Source organism: Anguilla rostrata, chromosome 7 (assembly GCF_018555375.3).
Source record: "Anguilla rostrata isolate EN2019 chromosome 7, ASM1855537v3, whole genome shotgun sequence".
Classification (NCBI taxonomy): Eukaryota; Metazoa; Chordata; class Actinopteri; order Anguilliformes; family Anguillidae; genus Anguilla; species Anguilla rostrata.
The window spans coordinates 20,335,443-20,356,965 of NC_057939.1; the positions used below are offsets into that span (position 1 = coordinate 20,335,443).

At 40.1% G+C, this 21,523-nt stretch overlaps 2 protein-coding genes across 7 annotated transcripts in view; one reads left to right on the forward strand and one right to left on the reverse strand.

Annotated features, from left to right (window-relative positions):
- The window catches only part of crmp1 (collapsin response mediator protein 1), a 36,191-nt gene that overhangs the window by 7,170 nt on the left and 7,498 nt on the right, over nt 1-21,523 (reverse strand). For 4 of the 6 annotated variants that reach the window (XM_064343570.1, XM_064343571.1, XM_064343567.1 and 1 more), the window contains 9 exons: nt 19,438-19,817; nt 13,848-13,936; nt 12,838-13,022; nt 12,358-12,522; nt 11,610-11,671; nt 10,780-10,860; nt 4,241-4,309; nt 2,462-2,582; nt 1,746-1,902 (listed from right to left, as the gene is read on the reverse strand). In XM_064343570.1, the coding sequence (XP_064199640.1) occupies nt 1,746-1,902; nt 2,462-2,582; nt 4,241-4,309; nt 10,780-10,860; nt 11,610-11,671; nt 12,358-12,522; nt 12,838-13,022; nt 13,848-13,936; nt 19,438-19,806 (1,298 nt within the window). In that variant the 5' untranslated portion in view covers nt 19,807-19,817. Of the gene's footprint in view, nt 1-1,745; nt 1,903-2,461; nt 2,583-4,240; nt 4,310-10,779; nt 10,861-11,609; nt 11,672-12,357; nt 12,523-12,837; nt 13,023-13,847; nt 13,937-18,409; nt 18,663-19,437; nt 19,818-21,523 lie in introns of those variants that run through there. The other 2 variants (XM_064343573.1, XM_064343572.1) reach the window with 2 other exon arrangements.
- LOC135259328 (uncharacterized) lies at nt 3,068-10,301 on the forward strand. Its single transcript, XM_064343576.1, has 7 exons — nt 3,068-3,406; nt 5,256-5,364; nt 5,550-6,026; nt 7,329-7,439; nt 8,075-8,146; nt 8,502-8,636; nt 9,570-10,301. The coding sequence occupies exons 2-7, from the start codon at nt 5,271-5,273 to the stop codon at nt 9,851-9,853; spliced, it is 1,173 nt and encodes a 390-aa protein (XP_064199646.1). The 5' UTR covers nt 3,068-3,406; nt 5,256-5,270; the 3' UTR covers nt 9,854-10,301.

Genomic DNA, 21,523 nt, shown 5'->3' on the forward strand with positions numbered 1-21,523 from the left:
GACCACTAAACACACACACACACACACTCATTCTGGTATTTTTTGTTTGTCTACTTAAACCAACATCACCTCATTCATTTATTTTGAATTTGTTTTCAATTGTTGTTTTTGTCTTATATATGAGACACAAGCGTAAAAATGGGAAGGTTTGGGGAGCTTTTTGGCAATGTTTATGCAGACCACTGAGTAAAGTCACTTAGAGGATCAGATCACAGCAGTTCCATAGAATTTGTGTGGTACCAATATCATGCACCAGGTGTCACCCTTTACTCATATAAAGCATTTTCAAGGACCAATGGAAGAAAGACGGAGACCAACTCAGCAATTAGTACAAGCCAAAAAGCAACAACAACAAGAAAATATTAGTAACATTAGAAAGCTATTGATGAGGACAGGGCACTCAACTTCTCTAGGCTCATAATTCTGTCTGTTATCCTTGTTACAATTAAAGTGGTCATAGTAGAAAAGGACTGTTGTTACCGGGGTGCCAGAAATATCAAGAATGACTACTGATCAGCCAGTAGTAGTATTCAATTCATGTACATTTATTCCACCAATGGTTTAACCCAAAAGTGAGAACTTTCAATCAAAGTCAATCAAACAGTTAAAAGTAGGTGACATAAAAAGGCTTTAATCTTCGTTCTGGGCCTACAATCCATCATCCTGTCAGACATGATGATAAAATAAGCACAGTTGGTAACAACCTGCATCTCAAGAGGTTAATTACATTCCCTCAACATACAGTAGTTTTACATAATACTACTCTGGTGCCAGTTTAACTCTTGTGAGAAAGTGGGCTTTCATTGCTCCTCACGAGAGTTAAAATTGCGTCAGGATTGAGATAAAAACCAGTGACTTTGCTTTTCGAAGCCAGCCTGCCTTGTGAAATAATGCAGGGGAAGTGGGTGCGGGTGGGGGAATTCTGTCGTCAAGGCAACAGAAAAAGGAAGCTTCCAGAGCCTGATCTATTTCTGGCAACAGGCACAAGGTCAGGCATTCCGACGAAAAGAAAGAGAGAATCTGGGGAGAAATTAACCAGAACTGTGGAGCATGGCAGCGCCTTTTGGCAGGCAGAAAATGAAAGTTCTCCACACAAAGCCAGCCTCCTTTCAAGAAAAGCTTACTGTAGGACACACCGGCCTGCAGCAGCCAGTCACCAGACATCATCAGTATATGATGCAAATAATGGCACATACTGCATTGTCATAAAATCCTTAATATTACTCTCGACCACGCCCTTCAGGCTGGCTGTTCCATTGCATCACTGCACTGACGTGACCTGCAGATCAGCCATAATGCCAGAATGTTAAACTGCCTGCTGTGCCCTCTGTGAAGACAGACCTCTTTGGATATTGCAGCAAGGTCAGCTTCACATCATTTCTAATTTGCTGGCAAAGAAAACTATCATGTAAGTCCGTTGTAGCAACACATTTATCTACACGTCTTTTTCTCTGTGATTTCTTTATTCAGTTTTAATGGCCCAAAAACAGGAAAATAAAATAGCTGTTGGCCATATTTATCTATCTTATGTTGTTTTTTAAAAAATCAACTCACCACTCACAGTCACTATTCCTCTAGCAGTGCCACAATTATACATAAACCATAAGCAAAATAACAATCAAAACTAAATGAGTAATGTTAGCAAAGACCAGTGATACTATGGAGGTATAAAAAAGACAAAAGAATGTCCTTAATTCTTTATGACCACAGCTGGGCCAAGCTCCTTGTCCCAGATACAGACGTACCAGGCCAGCAGTGTGTTGAGATGGTCTGGCGTGGTGGGGTCAGGACTCAAGGGGGGTGAGGTCACGAAGGCTGCAGCCTTGGCCCAGTTCTTACTCCAGTAGTGGGTCCCATCAGTGACCAGGCTGGCTGTGATTGGCTCCCCAAACACAACAGATCCTGGAAAGAATAATGCACATTTGTTGTTTTATTCATTTGTCAATGTAATCAAAAAAGGGGCGTTCAGGAGCTACAGCAGGGCAGACCTCTTTGGCACTTTCTATGAATAAATATGTAAATAATGCACCTATGATGATTATAAATGTAAAAGCACTTATAAATATGAACATATTGTTATATAACAGTGCCTTATATGCCAATATGGGCTCACTGAAAAGTGAAGGAATTACAAGACTGAAGCAATAAAACTAAGACCAGAGGTGGCAACACATCTACTCCAATGACACAGATGGAGGTTATGTAAACAAAACCAAAATTAAAACTTTCATCTTTCACAAGCAGGGATTAAGATTAGTATAGTTTTTTCAACAGCTCCATGGTTACATGGTACAGAAAGGAGAAAAGCTGTGCAAACGGAAGGACAGTTGACCATGTTAAACCAGATTACTGTATATCATTCATATTTTAACACATGGTGAGGAGCTGGCCTGGGACACAACAGAGCAAGTGAAGCAAGAGGCCGCATCTACAGTTAGGGGTCAAGGAACACATGACCCACCTTTCTTCCTGGATAGAGCCACAATGTCTGCCGCACTCTTGCTCATCACCTTGGTGATATAAATGGGGCAATTGACCTGGTTACCCAGGGTGATGGCTCGGAACACAGCTTCAGACTCAAGCTAGCAGAAAGAAGTGTTTCCGTCAGGCCCAAACACAGCACCACATCCACCCCACAAATCAAATCTCTGGTCATCTCCTATCCTATAGAGGTTCAATCTATAGTTCCATTGTCTCTGCTAACTAGAAGAACTGTATTCAGCATTTTTATTGTTTTACTCAACGGGTCCAGTTTAAATTAATATTTTATTACGAGTCTTTGCACAATATTGCCCGCTGACTGTTCAAGAAAATCCGTGGGCCCCACTTCACTTACTTAAATCTGTCAATCCAATTTTTTACTAGCATCCAGTTGTTTACAAACAATGCGTCAAACAATTTCAATTAAATTACAGCATAATAAAAACACAATATTCATTTCAGGTATCTATGTACGATATAACGTGTGTAAATGCGCCACCAAAATGTACAACAGAAGGTTCATTAATAACTGAACTCTAAGAGAGTAAGTTACATTACCCTGAAAGAGAACGCATGTAGCCTAATCTATCAGAGATTGTGTGGTGTTCAGCTAGCAAGCACTTTAGTGACAGTAAATTGAAGTTTCCGTTTAGATTAGGGCATGCCAAGCACTTATCAAAACATCAAAACAGCTCACGCACTGTTGGGCATGTGATTTTAAAAGTTTAGATTAAAAAAACATCACATCATCAAAACGATCCTTAGCTGAGTTGCAGAACAGGTGGATCTTCTTTCCCGTTCCCTCCAGTCTCCAAACGTTCTTATTCCTGACACAATGTGAAGTCGCGTGACTCCCGGACGTGTATGGATGAGTCCCTAGCTAGTTATCTAGCTAACGCCCATACATTACAGGCAGAAGGTGAAGGTAAATCAATCTTAAACCTTTTATCATGTAATTAGCTGATGTTTTTAATAACGTTACACATATTTGATCATGGTAGTCAGCTAACGTGGCTAGCTAGGTAACGTTAGCTAGCTAACGTTGACTGACACAGTACCGTTAGCTATATTTGATCAAGAACGGGATAGTTAGCAATAGCGTTTCATACTTTGACCATGAATTAGTTTAACTGTCATTTTTACAGTGCCGGTTTTCAGAGTCGCTCAATCCTGCGCCCCCTCCCTCAAATCCCTAGTAGGACCGAGGCCGGAAATATAATTTGCAGAACAGCAACTAACGAGTGTTTTTGGGTTTCGTCGTTATACTCGTAGCTATAGTGATTGCAAAGGAGTTTTGGCATCCATAGGAATAACTAAGATTAAAACATACAGGCAAAGCTGGCTAGCTAGGTAAAGCTAGCTAGTATACAGCTGGCACACGGCAATACCATGGCTAACTACTTTTCCAGTGAGAGAAATTCTGTTTTGAGTAAAGTTAACTATCAAGCTACAGTATCTAAATAAATAATGTTATGCTAACCGATGTTATAGCTGAGGGTCGGTAATTTAAGTATATCCTTTGTTTGTGGTGTGGCGTTGTATTTTGAGCGGATAATGCAGATGTAAGTTAAACAAAACAAAGTAAAACAAAGCCGCTCCCTGACTAAACAAATTATGTATCAATTCGCAAGAGACGAAGTGAAATTGGCTGAACACGAAAGAGACTGTCGATTGGCTACCTGTCTTTCATAGCATCACCTCCCCACCACCTCCTGACTGACTGATTTATTGCCTGACGGACAATATTAGTGAAGCTCACCTCCTCAGGTCGGCTCAGTGCATGGCCTTCGGGTCCAGTGATTCCCATACTAAGGATCTTGCTCTGTTCCTGTAGAAAACATAACCATACCATATGAGCACCATGCACATTGAGTCATATTTATGAATGAATTTAGCAGATTCCAAATGAAAGCTGTAAATTGAGTAAAGCTTGAAAAACACAATCACAGTTATGACACAAAAAAAAACCACAGGAATTCATGATGAAATCAAGTGCTTGGGTGTGTCAGACTCAAGACATTTTGGAATGAACGGTATAATAGATGTCAAAATAGAAGTGTCATATTTGTCAGTCAGATTTACCATTTTAGCAGCTAAACTGGCAACGTGTTTTAGAAACCGAATATCAATGTGGAAAAGTTTTGGCTTATCTGCTATTCGATTTTCACCCATAAAGGAAGATTACTGACCAAAAGTGTGTTAAACTCCAGACAAAATTCCTAGGACTAAGGATAATTTTAATTATGTCAATTAAATCAGCCTATCTTGGTTTACTTCAATTACTACAAATAATATATTTTATACAAATATGCCTTTCCAAAAACACACTGTATTAAAACATTTGTGAACAGAACGTGTTCAGTTTTTAGATGCAACGCAAAATTTCATTTTTAAAAAGGCAAGAGTAAATATCTGTGCTCGTTTAGTAATTCAGAGCAGAGGACTGTGAAATTTCCAGATTCAGATTACATATGTTTTGAAATTACAATTAGGCTATATCATTGTTCATTTTGTTACAAGAAACCCTTGACCAGAAGAGAACCACTTGCATAGTTTTTGATGTTGCTGTAGTTAGCCTTTGTAAAAAATGGTTTTGTCCATTTGTGCCCTGCTGAACGTGTATTATGAAAAATTCACGTACAAGACATGGATTTTGTGAGCAGTCGAAGAAGCATATAAAAGCATGATAGTCAGATTTGTAATTTGCATTGCTTAACCACAGTAAATATACATTTTACAATCTAAAAATGAAAACATGCTTTGTTTCTGTACAGCACACCACTGCACATATGTTTTCTTACATTAAACAAGCCTTTGGGATCTACACAGATGACTCCCAGTCCTCAGCTGACACAACAAGTGCAGTACAGCACACAGACTCGGGTAAGCATGCCAATTTTTTTTTTTTTTACTGTTACACTGAAAGTAAATCTGGATAAATGAGGGTATGGTAATGAAAAGGGGGAGGGTTAAAGTGTTTGCTAAATTATGAAAAGTGAGTGTGAGGAATTTCTTTGCATTAAACTAAGTTTCTGAGTGAGAAGTTATGCAGCGTATTGTTGTTTCAGGGACGGAAGTAAAAACGTCCCCTGAGGTGGAAACATCTCCAGAGGTGAAAACGTCTCCAGAGGTGAAAACATATTCTGTGGTGGAAACATCTCTAGAGGTGAAAACGTCTCCTGAAGTTAAAACATATTCTGTGGTGGAAACGTCTCCAGAGGTAAAAACACATTCTGTGGTGGAAACATCTCCAGAGGTGAAAACGTCTCCTGAAGTTAATACATTTTCTGTGGTGAAAACATCTCCAGAGGTAAAAACATATTCTGTGGTGAAAACATCTTCAGAGGTAAAAACATACTCTGTGGTGAAAACATCTCCAGAGGTAAAAACATACTCTGTGGTGAAAACATCTCCAGAGGTAAAAACATACTCTGTGGTGAAAACATCTCCTGAGGCAAAAACATCTCCTGAGATTGAAGTGTCAACATCAGATGTGAACATTAGCACAAATGAGAACCAATCAAAAGGCAGAACTAAGTCTCAAGGTATGTATGTCTCCAGCCATTGCTCTTGTTTCTTTCTTGCCATTTGTAACTAAATCATTCCATTTGTAAGTTAGTCCATTTTGTATTTTGTGGCAGTTTAATGGTTGGCAATGTATTGGTTCAGTGTGTTGGGCTAAAACTGATAAATATCCTCTCCTGGCGAGGTGCTAACACTTTTTCCTGCATTGTTACCGAGAAATGAGAGTAAACAGAAATTTTACAGAAATAGGTGGTGTGAACAATGCGTTGAATACACACATTATCAAATCTTTTGAATGAAAGAATGCTTATATTATGCAATGAAAATATATTACCATTGCATTTCTTTAAAAGGATACTAACAGATTTAATAGTGCATTTGAAAATATGGAGTCACTACAAATACATTTTAGTTTTATGATGCATTATACTGGTTTAATACACTGAATACAACATAGCAGTAATTGTTATATTTTGCAATATATTTTGATATTACATTTCTCAATTAAAATGATAAGAAACTGGAAATGTGTAATGTATTATTTCCCAAATTATTAATTAGATTTGTTTTCCAGTTTCTTATTTCCCAAATTATACATTTTATTAGTCATTTGATTGCTTTGCATGTGTAGTTGAGGAAATATTATCAGAACATACTTCCATTGACTACGTTTACATTAACAGAATATTCCGGTTATTGCCATTGTTCCGTATAAGACAGTATTCCGAATAAGCTGTTCTTTATGGCTACTGAGAAATGAATGTTCTTTTAATATTCCCATTTACATTGACAGTCCAATTAAATGTAAGACGGCCAGGTAACATTACGCTCTTTATTTACTTTTCAAAATTTTGGGTAGCCTAATAACATAACAGCTGACTGTAAACACCACCTTCAGGCCGTATGCGTTGCAAACTGTCGATTTGGACATTACGAATAAGCTGTACACGTGCACAAATAGCATTCCAATAACCCGAATAATGTCAGCATAAACCACATGTCTTAATTGGAATATGCCATATTCTAACTAAGGCCTTATTCAGGGTATTAAATCAGAATATGCTGTTTACATGACCCATATCTTATTTGGGACATTTTCTTATTCGGAATAACATCAGAATATGAGAGTGCATGTAAACACTAAAAATGACCCATCAAAAATGTCAATATATTGGATCTTCATATATGGAAAAATGTATATTTATATTGCCAAAGACATAAATCAGCCTTAGTATGGCAAAATACTTATCATTGCAGTCAGATAGGGACTGTTGCTAAACCTGTTCAAGAAAAGAATGTCTGACCAGGGTTTCTCTCCACAGCTCCTCAGATTTCTACTGTGACAGATCCTACGTACAAGGTGACAACGGCGGTCTTCTGTACCCTGTGGATGCTCACGATGACCTCACTTGCTCTTGGTGTGGTCTTCTACTGTGAGTGCTCATTACAGAGTAGAGCAAAACACTGTTAATACATTCCCTTCCCTTCCATCTAAAAGTATCATTAAAATTCAAACTGTAAAAAAATGAACCTATTTAGATTTAGGAATGTTACATTAGCTCATACTGTCATTTATAATTCTTTAACTTATTTACAAATATCAATTTAAAAATAAAGTTTTTCCCCAATCAGTGACTCCCAAGTTAAACACACACTTTTCTAGTTCTGGCAAAGCAGAAAAGAAGTGAGCTTTCAGACAAATAAAAGAATGTTAAAACTCTGGAATGACATTAGCACAGAGGAGTTGAAATTGTGAGTGCTCTAATCATCCACTGGGCCAATATTCCTTCAATCACAGCTATTGGCCTCTTTGCATACTGCACGTATTCCATCTTTCTAATAGAGATCTGGCAGAAAACAGGAAAAAACTGTCCACGATGCTACAAATGCCTTCTGTCTTCAAGGATTGTGTATGAGATGCATTTCAAAATATAACTAATCACTGCTGTTGTAAGCACTTTGAAATTAAATTGTCATTCATTATGATACAAAATAAAATGAAAAAAATATTAACGCATCTCTCCTCTCTCTTTTTTCTCCTTTCTCACAAATATTTGCATATACACAGATCGAGAGATGTCAGTTCTGAAGATCGAGATCGACAATCTAAGGATAAATGTCACTTCATTAATTGGATTAGGTGAGCATTTCAGTACGCCTATCTACAAAAACATTCAGTGGATAAAATAACCCATCACATTTAGGGATATCTTCCTAAAAGTTATGTTCAACACCAAAACCACAAAACCAAGATATTGGCAAGTTCAAAATATTGCTATACTGCTTCAAAACAAGTTGCATATTCCACTAGCTTTGTACAAAAGTGGAATGCATTACCACTGATTCAGCTCAGTGTTGAATAATAATAATGAATTTGCTCCTGTCACATTGGATCATTTCTGGAAACAGTTCTTTAACCAGAATTCCCCAAAATGAGTGGCAATTACAAACACTTTACTTTGTTAGCAGCTGTTAGCCCTTTTGTGTTTTCACAGAAAAAACCAAGGTGGCATTCGGAGCGTCTTTGAAAAAACAGATGCAAGTGACCGTGGGACCGTACAGGGAATTCCGCATCCTGGTCTACGAAAACGTCTTCACTAATGTTGGCGATGCATATGACAAAGAAACGGGTACCGTGCGCTTCACTTCTATTAGGACTTCATGTATTTGATACAACACTTATAAGGGAAGATGGCAGCCGAAGACCGAGAGCTAGAGACTCACCACGCCTCCTAGAACAGTGGTTCCCAAACCTCTCCTCGGATACCGCTAGCCGGATCCTGGTATTTTATGTGTTCCATCTGTAGCACACCTGACCTAGCTACATCATAGGCTTCATTAGCTACATCAGGTGTGCTTTAGATGGAACACATCAAATACAGTACCTGAATCTGGCTGGGGGTACCCTAGGAGAGGTTTGGGAACCACTGTTTTAGAACATTAACAATGCTTTCCAGAAATTTGTTTTTATTGTGTAGGCAGTAGAAAGCCAGACTCGTTTATTAGTTTTCTTTACAATGTATACTAATGGCATTTTACTTATGAAGCATCTTACAAACTACTGAGCGCAATGTTTTATTACTTTTGTGTAATAATCCCCATCTGTGATCTCCCTAATAGCCCCTCTTCTGATTTCTATCAGAAAGATCTGAAATGCGTCCGACTCACAAACTGCGGTTTTGATAACGTCGCTGACATCACACGCCCCGGAGGAGAGCTCATGCTTTTCTGTACTCTCCAATGGTCCACAGCGGAGACTGCAGCAATGATTACTGACGAATGCGGTCATTCCGAATATGGGAGAAAGGGCCGGGAAAACTAAAAAAACGATAAGAAGTGCTGCTTGCCTTGAGTGGCATTGTTCTGTTTTAGAGTAAAGAAGTTGGGCAGTGATTTGATAAGAGCATGTGTAACTGCAGAGAGGCAGTGCATTAAGTCCACTGGAGTAACTTTAGCTGTACGTCGACCGATACAGAGCTTTACTACCCGCAGCTCAGCTTTGTTTGTAAATGTGTCGATCTGTTGCTCCTCTCCCTCCCCCGCCCCCCAATCCCACTCTGCAGGTATGTTCACAGCGCCCGTGAAAGGCGTGTACCAGTTCAGCTTCACGGCCTTCGGGTGGAGCACCAACATCCCCACCGCCGCCGATCTGTATAAGAACGGGGTGTACGTGACAGGCGCTTACGACAACAACCCCGGGCCGGGAAGGGGGACGGCACTGTCCGTCGCCCTGGAGATGGAGGTGGGAGACGTCGTCTACTTGGGGCTAGCGAAGGGCATGCGTGTCCACGACAACACAAACCACTACAATGTGTTCAGCGGACACCTGCTCTTCCCCTTGTGGTAGGAAAGCCTCTAAAACACAGCGAGAAGAACCAAAGAATAACTTTTTCAGTCAAACCTACATTGTCGCAGTTGTGCAGGCCCTGTGTTGAGAAACTGTAAGAATGTCATTTTTTACATAAACATCCTGTTTTATGCGTCTTGTGGCTATGGACAGGAAACACAGGTTCAGTGGAAGTGGCTATGGACAGACACATGTTCAGTGGAAGTGAGTGTAATGATCAATTTGTATAGTCCAGAAGCAGTCGACATAATGACAATGACCCATTAACCTTTTTGTAAGTTAAATATATATTTTATTGTATATATCGGTTGTCTTATCAGTTGTGCGTTTGACATTTTTAGAGGGCCAGGGAAGGGGGTATTTTTAGTATGTTAATATTAACACAACTTTTTTTGAGAAGGGGATCCTAAGGTGAGCTGTATTGCTGCATTAAACCGGATTTCTCTGACTACTGTCTCAGCCTCTTATAGCATGTGCTGTCTAGTCACACTGTAGTATGGCTTCTAGGTAAAATGGCCCGCTGTTGGTCTGTATGCAAACCTGTATCATGGCTGGGGGGGCACAGATTTATCAGACATGCTACCTGCTTTTCTGTGACACCATACATACCACTTCCACCATAGTCAAAAGTCAGTAAGAAACTGTTGATGACCACATTCCCAATGACAGTTGCGCCATTTTAGCCGAAAATTCTGCAGCCAATGATTTACACCCAGTAATATGAATTCTTCCCTTCAGGACAAATATGGTAAATTCCATTACTAACATTTTATATGTTCTACATATATTTAGCTGATGTCTTGCATTTCCAAGCCCTGTTTCACATTATGCATTTAAATATCTCGGGCGCTGTGCTCCTCTCTGCACACCCGCTCAGGTAAACGCACAGCTACCTCTCATATCAGAGGGCTTCTGCAGGGTCCTACCTGGGCAATCAGGTCTCCGTTCTCCGCGTGAACCAGGACCACCGCCCCCAGCTCCTTCAGGAACACCAGGGCCTCATACAGCTGAAAGTGGGCGGGGTTATGACAGAAATCCTCATTAAACTCTCAGTACAGACCCCTCTAACAAGGGTGAAAAACAGTTGCATTACATTACAGGCATTAAGCAGACGTTCTTATCCAGAGCTGCTTACACAACCTTTCACATACAGTAGCGTTTGCATTGCATTCATTTACACCACTGGATATATACTGAAACAAGGGTACAGTCACCTGCCCAGGAATTGAACTTGTGACCTTCATATTACAAGATCAGTTCTTAACCCATTATACTACGCTGCTGCCCTAAGATGCTTGTACTAGGGGTCTAAATTCATTCAAAACACTGAATCATAGCGATGACAGCAGTGCCTTCTGTACTAGCAGAATAATAATGGCTCTCTATAAATTCAAAGCAGCAGGCTATGTACGGTTACCTACTCTGTCAGGTAAGTCACAGTTTTGCCTGTATCCAACCCTGGTTTCTGGATGGCAGTATTTAGTCCTGCGCTAGATTGCATGCTTCTCTGTTCACTGCAAGCACATGATTTTGAAGTGAAGTCCTGTCTTTATGATCTGGCTGGTTACTCTAATCCTTATGTGTACTATAATCTTCCAATTCGGCAAGCAATTCATATCTTGATTCTTGAGCGCCTAAGTGAAAGACGTAAAACAGTTTTAACCCTAACCCTGGAAATAGCTTTTAGACATCTTATCTGATTTCTGTAGACTAACACCTATTTAAAATTTAATTGACATAATTTTGTGAGACTTACCTGAGTATCAGTCATCTGGAAAGTGTCTTTGTAGGCCATGTACACCTGAAAGGAGTTGATTCCTGTTCAGCGAGAGAAAAGGTTGGCTTCATAAGGGAGGCCTGTGTGTACTACTGTGTAACAGACATGGATTTTCAAAAACATGTTTGTTTAAACTCCATTACCACATCATCTCATAAATCACATTTTTGGTTCTTTTTCATCTATTTCAGACAGCTTAGGATTCAGTGGAGATACTGAAATGTTTATACTCTGGCATAAGTGCTACAAAAGAGCTCTAGAGTTGTTAAGATCATTTGAAAATGCATATTAGCTGAGGCAGTCACTGTTTCATGACCTTTTTAGATTAAGCCTGAGTTTACTCAATAGTGAGAGGCACAAGTACCACACTCTTCAGGGAACCATTGTCATTAGAGTCCATTACCCACCTTTCAGTGAGCCACTGCTCTCTATAATTAACCACCGGTTTCTCACAACCCCGTTTGGCCACTCAGTAATGGCAAGGGAAGGAAAAGCACTAATGGCTGACACTGTTTTACTCAATTACTTGCTTGCATTTATATAGCACTTTTCTCACCGGCTGGTGACTCCAAACAGTTATGAGGGGGAAACTTGTCTCAACCAGTAGCAATGTGTTGCGCCCACCTGGGTGATGCATGTCAGCCAATTTGCACCAGAACGCTCACCCCACATCAGCCGAGGTGGAGAGGGAGAACAACTTTTTTTAGCCAATTAAATCAGGACTCGCCTTTCTCCTGGACCAGCACCTCCAGCTCCTCCTTCACACCTTCGTGCCAGTGCGGGATGTCCACGTGGAGGGAGTAGTCACAGCACGACTTCTTGTCCGCCGCCTCCTGCCACTTCTCAAAGGCCTGCAGGAGGCTGGCTCCAGGCTCAGGAGTCACATGATCAACTGGGACGCAAGAAAGATTCATTAGAACAACCGAAACGGACGAAACGTTCCCCAGCACCTCCTCGTTAAAGCCCTGTCCCACAAAACGTCCTGCAAAGGATCTACACGTATGGAAACGTCACCTAGTTCCCAAATAATAGAAGTTCTTACTGTCATGTTTTAAGAAGTTCCCATTCCGGTAAAGCATGGCACTATGTTGATAGACACCTTTCTCAATGGGGTAACACGGCTTAAATAACACATTCATACAAAGAGCCTCACTGCAGTGCTGACTGAGCATCATGCTGTGCCCCCCCCCCCCATGGCCAGACTCACTGATCATGGTGGTGCCCCCGGCCAGCGCAGCTTTGGTTCCCTGGAAAAAGTCGTCCACGGTGGGAGTGCCCAGGTAAGGCTTCTGCAGGCAGGTGTTGACGTCGACGCCCCCGGGGATCACCATGCGCCCGTTGGCTTCGATGATCTTCACCCCCCCAGGAACAATCAGATTCTCCCCAAGCTGCCTGGAAAGTGTGGGGGGTAGGAGGGATGTGAGTATTCATTTCAACACACATTTTACTTTCTAGTTTCTGCATAATTCAATGTACAGAATTGTATTTTTTAGTATTTTGACCAGGTGTCATATTGTACAAATACAAATGAATGTTCTGAATGACAATATTTTTATTTTCAATTAAAATCAAATGTCAATAGTTCAAGAAAGAATATCAAAAGTTAGATGTTACACACATACCCTTAAACTGTGAAACTGACATTTGTATGTGGTCTTTTAATTTTTTCCAGAGCTGTATTTCATTAGACAAGTAATGAGGGAATGAACCTTTATGAATATCAAATGAGCAGTAATTAGCGCTAAAATCAGACCTTTGCAGAGTGAGGTCTTTAACTGCCAAGTTAATCTCCGCTAAAACTCCCCAGGATCATTCATCAGAAAGCCATTCTTTTTTTTCAAATGCATTTAATTTGGTTCAATCTTTCTGCCTTTGTGGACTGAGTATACTGATTAAGATGAGTATGAACGATGATGAATGATGGATTCTAATGAAAATGTTTTTTTATTCATGTTAAGTGCACAACTAAACACTGATGTCTTTCTTACACTCAGAAATGTAATGTCCTTAACCTTTTTGCTATAAATGAAAAGCATTTAATGTGCATCTAGATAAGGCAATTGAGTGAGGGGCATTCTGTTGTCGAGCCACCATTCCTGAAACTGACAAGCTTGCTAATCAGAAGAAAAAGAAAAACAGATTTGGGGATGATTAAGAGTTTCACATGCTCAAGCTGCCCCTTTCGTAGTGCAGTCGCCACAGCTCCTCAGTGCTTACTTTATCACCCCATCTTCCAGGTAGATGTCTGCGAAGAACGACTGGTCGTCATTGATGACCCTTCCTCCTTTGATCAGCAGTCGGTCACTCTTGGAAAAAAAAAAAAGGGACGTGAAATGAGATTTATGAGATTTAAAAGTTCTGAAATTCAAAGACGTGCCAGTTCTCCCCTCTGTCTGGGACAGGGAATGCAAGAAAACGCCACAGGGGAAAAGGAATGCTAGTGTTCTTGTCCGGTATACACAGTGCACAGTGGGGCACTTCAAGGATGACTACATAAAAGTCCTGGGCACCTGGATAAGCAGAAGGTTTCCTGATAATTAAATGCAGGGCTCTGATGTGCATCCTGCATACAAAGCCCAGTGGTAAAGTGGGAAATGTACCCTGAAGTGCTTTGCTGAAGGGTACAGTACTGGTATTCAGAATTTAACCCATAGCCCTGTGGCATCCAGGCTTTACCCACTTTATACCCTTTGATGACTGGCTGGTGTCAAAGAGTACTATCTGCATAATCACATAAGAGTACACAATGAAACGAACGGGTCATTCAGCCCATTTAGTCTCACCGTATAACCCACCATCTTGGCTCGCCACATAGCGCAAGTCACCACAACATGCTTATTCCGATTCACCCACATGCAAAAACATACCTTTCACACGTGTTTTGTAAGCAGCACCACTATTTGGTACGCAGCAATCGTAGTACAGTGTGACGGTTAAAGGAAAGCAGTAATTGATTCATCAGATATTCATCATTCATCCACACAATATTCTAGCGTCAAATCAACAAAAATGCACACCCCTCTCCCTACCACTACTTTAGTGTAGATAAATAAAATAAAAAGACAATTAGATAAAGGAAGATTAAATGGGAGGAATAACCTGATACTGTTATTTCAGAGATTCTGTGGAAGAATTTGCCATTTAATGTAGCAAAATGATAAACATTTAGATTATGACCAATGCAGTTTTTTCAATTCAATTTCATCTGTATAGCACTGTTTACAGTGAACTGTCACAAGACACTATACAGAGTAGGAAAAAAGTACAGAATAAACTACATTAGTGCTTTTGATAAAACAGGGTACAGCTTGCCAATATGCTAATCTTCAAGCATGTACTTAAGCACTTGAATATGAATACTATAATGAATATTCATCTCTCATGAATATGCATAACATGCTAGTTTTACTGTATATGCGGCTTCACTGATTGAGAAGGGCACTTCATAACACTAAACTTGCCATTTCATAACTCCCAAATTGCTGTCAGCTTAGTTTCCACCAGTTCAAGGGCTTCAAAAATATTGTTTTTAATACAGTATGTTGTTTTATACATTATACATAATAGGAAATTTAATTACCTCCATCCATCTGGTCAGTGGATCTTGGGCTGGGATTAAATTTAAACTTCATCCCAATACTATGTACCAATCAAACTGTGACCCATGCAGTAATGCATGTACATCAACTTATTTGATTTCATTGACTATATGTTTTATCTTGATATCAGCAATTCAATTTTAACTAGCTATAATTCAAGCGTTTTTCCTATTCATTTCAAAGGGACCTTCCATTTTTGATATCAGGAATTGAATTTTAACTAGTGAAAATTCTATTTTTGATATCAAGAATAGTTCTTGAAGGAGTCCTGTTGGCTTGATTTTTGCTTTGCTGTATATTGGCCCTTAGAGCAGCTACTTAGCAACAACATAAACACTCCACAGTAATCTGATCCCAAACCACAATGCTCTGTAGCCACACCCACCCCTCCCCACACAGAAAAGAGTGCGACATCCAGAAACGTCCCAGACACATATAATAATAATAATAATAATAATAATAATAATAATAATAATAATAAATACCAGTAAAGGAGCATGAAAATAGGCGAAAGTAGATAAAGACAGAGATTGCCAATGCATCATAAAATAGCATGGCTATTTTATAAATATGTTCAAGGTAAAAATCCTGCATAGTATACCTTAGTATGTATAAGTGTCTAACCTTAATTTATCAGTTTTGGCGATCTGTGGTGATGAGTGGTCACAAAAGTTCGTTCTCACACTCCAAACGCCAGAGTTTAAATGGAAATGAAGCTTTGACTCGGAGCACATTAACTGCTTATTTTTCTTAGAAGATAATCGAGTGGTAAAGTAATTTGGAGAAAGAAGACTGCCGAGAGACACCCAACAATGCTGTCTGACACAGTAATACCGATCAGCCTATCAAACTTCATTTTGAAAATGCTGTTTGGATTTCAGGCACTTGGTCTTTAGCATTCCTCATGCAAGTTCCTGTGCCTGCATCATCATATTTAAATACTTGGCGGGATTGTCACACTCTACACCACCAATGGAAAATAGCAGCTAGAGAAATCTCAGAACATAAACACATTGAATCGATGTTGCTAGAAATATGCCAGCACAAAAAAGGATAGCCACTTTAAGCTCATAAAATGAAAAAAAAAAAAAAGTATTGATGTAAATAAAGAGAGTTCCAGTAAATTAGTCATGCTGTTATTTGTTGTTGAAGTTTAGACTGGGTGCTTTCGAAAACAGAACACTGATGGAAATCAAGAGAGTTCCTATAAATTAGCTATGCTGTTATGTTTTTGAAGTTTAGACTGGTGCTTTCAAAAACAGAACACTGAGGAAACAAAACTTGATAAAGCACATAAAGTAATAAAATAAAACCAAGCATCTCCAAACATTTTGGAATAATTTCCACATTCATTGTTTCGTTTGCCTGTATCATGATTTCTAAATCAACTGTTTGGAATATCATTAAGAAGAAAGACAGCACTGGTGAGCTCAGTAATTGCAAAGAGGTACACCAAGGAAGACCTCTACAGTTGATTATCAAATAATTCTGACCATAATGAAGAAAAAAACCCCAAAAACCTGTCTGACAGACCAGATACACTTCAAGGAGGCAGACAGTGACTACTGTCCACAGAAGACTTTGTGAAGAGAACTACAGGCTACACTGCAAGATGCAAACCACTAGTTAACCACAAAAACAGGATGGCTAGATTACAGTTTGCTAAGAAGTACCTTAAAGAGCCTGCTCAGTTCTGAAACAGGGTCTTGTGGACAGATGAGACCAAGATTAACTTCTATCTGTGTGATGGCAAAAGCAAAGTGTGGAAGATCAGAATAATTGCCCAAGAACCAAAACACCCCCTCCCTCATTTGTGAAACATGGTGGCGGGGGTGTTATGGCTTAGGCATGTATGGCTGCCACAGGTACTGGCTCACTTGTCTTCACTGATGATGTAACTACAGAAAGTGGCAGCAAAATGAATTCTAAAGTTTACAGAAGCATCTTATCTACTTAAGTTCAAGCAAATGCCTCCAAACGAATTGAATGGTGCTTCATCCTACAGCAATATAGCTAATGATCCCCTAAAGCAATAAAGGAGTTTTTCAAAGCCCAAAACTGGAAAATCCTTTACTGGCCTAGTCATTCACCAGATCTGAATCCAACTTTCATATGCTGAAGAGAAAGCGTAAGGCAACTAGCCCCCAAAACAAGCAGGGGCTGGATATGGTTGCAGTACAGGCCTGGCTCAGCATCAGAGAAGACACTCAGCACATGGTTGGTTGGTTATGACAATAGGTCACAGACTTCAAGCAGTCATTGCATGCAAAGGATAAGCAACAAAAGAACTAAATATGACTACTTTCATTTTCATAATATTGATATGTCCCAATAATTTTGGTGCCCTCAAATGAGCAGTTATGTATTAAAAGTGCAGTGATTTCTACACGGTGAAACCAAGTGTATAACACGCAGGCCTACGCAAAAGGGCGTTGGCATTCTCACAATTATTTGTGTGTCACTATTATTTTCGGAATACCTGTTTGGTGAACTGCTCCCTGATTCAAAAGGCTATAGACGATTCAATGATGGATATTATACTCCCTCCCTTTGTCTGTCAGTCTGTATTTCAGAGCGCTGGTTTTCTTTATTTTTCATGATCTACGAACGTGGTAGCCTATTCAAATTAAGAGACTTCTTGATTTCATCGAAATGCCTATTTGTGCATGAATTCAGCGGAATATGCGCCTTTTGCTCAAATAACCGGAGAGCTGGCGAATGCACTGAACACCGTCTCCACCGACATGAGACAGCAGCTTCTAACCTCATTTTCACCGTGCAGTAGGCTAGGCTATACGGGACGCAGCTTATGTGCAAACCACAAGCCGTTTTGCCATACATATCTGTCCATTTTAAACTGGCTCTCCAAAATGCATGTCCAACGTGTGTTGTTTAGCGCTTCTTACTATTCTTATTGTTTAACACAGCTAATGCCCATAGTCTTCTAAGACATCAAATCCCAAATGAAAATCCAGGTTCACAGCACCGCATCGCGGCCATAAATATGTTTGGTTTATTTGACAGGCTATTATGTCAAAGAAATGTAATTGTTACTCAGTAGAAATATATCGTTGCAGTAGTCCCATCGGAGCAGGGAGTACACGCCGGTTAGTAACAATAAGAACTGGAATTTATTAAAAAGCTATCAGGAGGGTAACGCCTCTCCATTATTCCGCTTACCGTTAAATGGGGGATGCTCTTCTTTCCTTGGTAACCAGTCCCGGACATTCTCAACCAATATGCAAAAGATAACTGACCAGAGTTAAATATTTAATAGTGGTCCGTTTGGTTGGTGATTATACCGGTTTATAATATGACCTATATTTCTGCCAACTACCTTTATGTTGCAAATAATCAAGCGTCGCGTCTCCCGACGGGAGTGAGTGTCTGGAACTACAGCTAAAGTGTGCAGCGCCCTCTTCTTACGGTTCCCTGAAAAAAAAAACCCACCGTACGGATCTGCTGGATATGCGAACGGTCAACAGTTCCGCTCCAGTCACACCGGTTCTACACTAAACTACAGACCTATAATTAGGGACATTCGTGCATAAGTTACAAGTTACATGAGATACTGTTGTGTGCATTATCAAATGTCCCGGCATTTCTTCCCCTTCAATGTATCATTGGTGAACCACTAGCCTAATAAATTCTGGAGTTGATTATATTCTCGTAATAAGAAGCAATAAATCAGAAGCCTAACCAATTGTAAGTTGCAAAAATATTCGGGTAAAACAAAAATAACAAAATCCGAAGTAAAGAAGTAAGTCTATAACATACAGGGCCAGGAAAAGCAATAGGTTGGGCTATATAACTTTGTGAAATCTTGAAATTATCTTCTTACCTCTCGAAAATTTAGTAGGCTAAATTACTTGGCAAATATAGGGTATCGAATTAGGTCAGTTTATATTGCCATGCGACTGTCGTCTGCGTTGAATCTTCTCGTATTGTGAATAACTTGTAACTATCAGCTCTGAAGAATAATAATGAAATATAATTGATTTAATCGACCGCCCCGATTTTACTGTCACAATTGTCCACCTAGGGAAAGTTATAGCCTATAGCTCCCTAGGCCTAACCTATTGGTGCTTTTAATAGATCTAATACAGTTATTCTCTAGAATAATTCGCACATGTTACAGCGAAACAAAAACATAAGCAACTGACTTTGAAGTGGAGGGTAGTCACTCTTTAATTTAAATGGCACCGTACCTTTCCATTCTGCTCCCCCTGCAGAAACTCTTTACCAGACGGGTATTTTATCTCCACTCCTGGTGTCCTGTCATCTTTGTCACTGGGGGAACTGACAAATGAGCCGCAACGATCGCTAGCATCACTGGCAGACCCGCCGAAGTAATCTCCATCCACTAGATTCTCCCTACTTCCACTTCTCGGGGTTCGATTCCCTTTTTTCCCCACACTGTAGGAATCAAAGTCTATGGTCTTGTTCTCGTAAGCTCCTTCCACGGAAGAAAACATCCCGTAGGATTTCTGTCTCGGGGTCTGCGCCGTAGAACCGGGTCTTGCCAAGTATACTGGCAAGTCATCCTCTTCATTCCAGCGGTGTTTGAGGTCAGACATGTCTGGGGAGTCTGTAAGGTTTTGTAAGCTTACCGAAGCAGTGCGGTTAGTTTCAAGTCCAATTTCAAGAGACTGGCCTCTTACAATTACCACAAACTCAGGGGTAGCCTACTAGTGCCAATGCGCAGCTAGGCTATTCGATATGTCAAGATAGGGATTCTGATACTCCCCTTCGACCTTGATGCTGCGAAGAAGTGCTGGAATCGTGTTATTTTCCGCAGCTGATAATGGGTTTGTGGAGGTCAGCGACGTCTGCGCTGAAATCGTCTGAATAAACCGGCACACGCCAAATGCTTTTAGGGACCCCAGATCAACTTTACGTAGACGCGGAGATATTTTGCTCTCCTGATTTAAAGTGGCTTCGTTTTAGTCAAGGGTTGCTGAAGTAGAACTACAGAACCCAAATTTATCCATATTTTAGAAGCATTCAGATTCTGATTCATGCTGTTTTTGTTCCTTAGCCATCAGCTAATAGGCTCGTTTCAAATTATGCAGCATTTCTGAAGTTGCTGCTGCAGTGCAAGGTGCGATTTTACAGAGACAGAAAAGGATGTTTGGCGCGGTTCCAGCGACACACCCGCTGCTTAGGTTATATTAAATATATTTTTTCATAGCTTGTAAGAAATCCACTCTAGGGTCGTACTTGATGGGGACTTTTCCGCTTTCATTCTACCAGTAGAAGAACAGAGTCTGGACTGCTCCTTCGGGAAGGGGAATGTCTCTCTCTGTCCGACAGCACCTATCTCTGCGAAGGCAGTGGAACTCCAAGGTATCAGTTATTGTGAGTTTTGTGACTTTGATTTGACAAATAGTACAAACGAAGACTGTTAGGGGTAGAATGTTCTGTGAGCTGGAAAAAAACAAGTTAAAGTACCACGAGGCAGCAAGTCAATAAATAAAAACCGAAAAAAATGAATATGAACACGAACTTCAAGTTAAGCCAAAAACAAAAACTGAAGAAGAGCGTGGATCACAATCGCACAGTTCTTGTGAATCACAGATTTGGATGAAGTCACAAGCCGCTCACAGTATTGTGCAAATTGATTCGGGTTAAAGAACAGTGGTTTGATTAAAAAATATTTCCACGCCTACAGTAGGGTAGCGATAAATGCTGGTACCCAGGGAAGTAATGGAGAGGGCTTCAGATTTGGAGGTTAGGGCCTCTAGATGATGTTGAAAACCATCTACATGTAGCCTAGTGTACTTTTGGGGAGACCTTAGGCAGTATTTTGCACGGTGTTCAATATTTGTTAAATGAACGGTCCTCATCAACGTGTTCGACTTTTAAGTTAGTGTTTAAAGTTAAATATGTTTGCGCACACTTTTCTCATAAATAAACCCCCATGGCCTGGAGATGTGGTTGGTCTCACGTTACCATTGGAAATGTGTTTCCTGATAAACATTAGTATGTGCAGAAAAAACCCCCATACGCGAATTATCGGGCGTTTCCATTTCCTGTTACAATTATTTCGCCCCTTATACATTTATCCCGACTATAGGTCTTATGGATGAAACATTGCACCGCTTGTACTTTGGTTCAAATTGTATGCGACTCGACATTGTCAAAGCTGTTTGAATTAAAATTAACTTGTGCTAGGCTAAATATTTTCTATGGCGACTCTTCCCTACAAGATAAGTGTAGACACGCAACACTACCTTAAAATTCTTAGTAGCAGTAGTACTTAGAGATATATCTGCGGAACTCAAGACAGGAAGT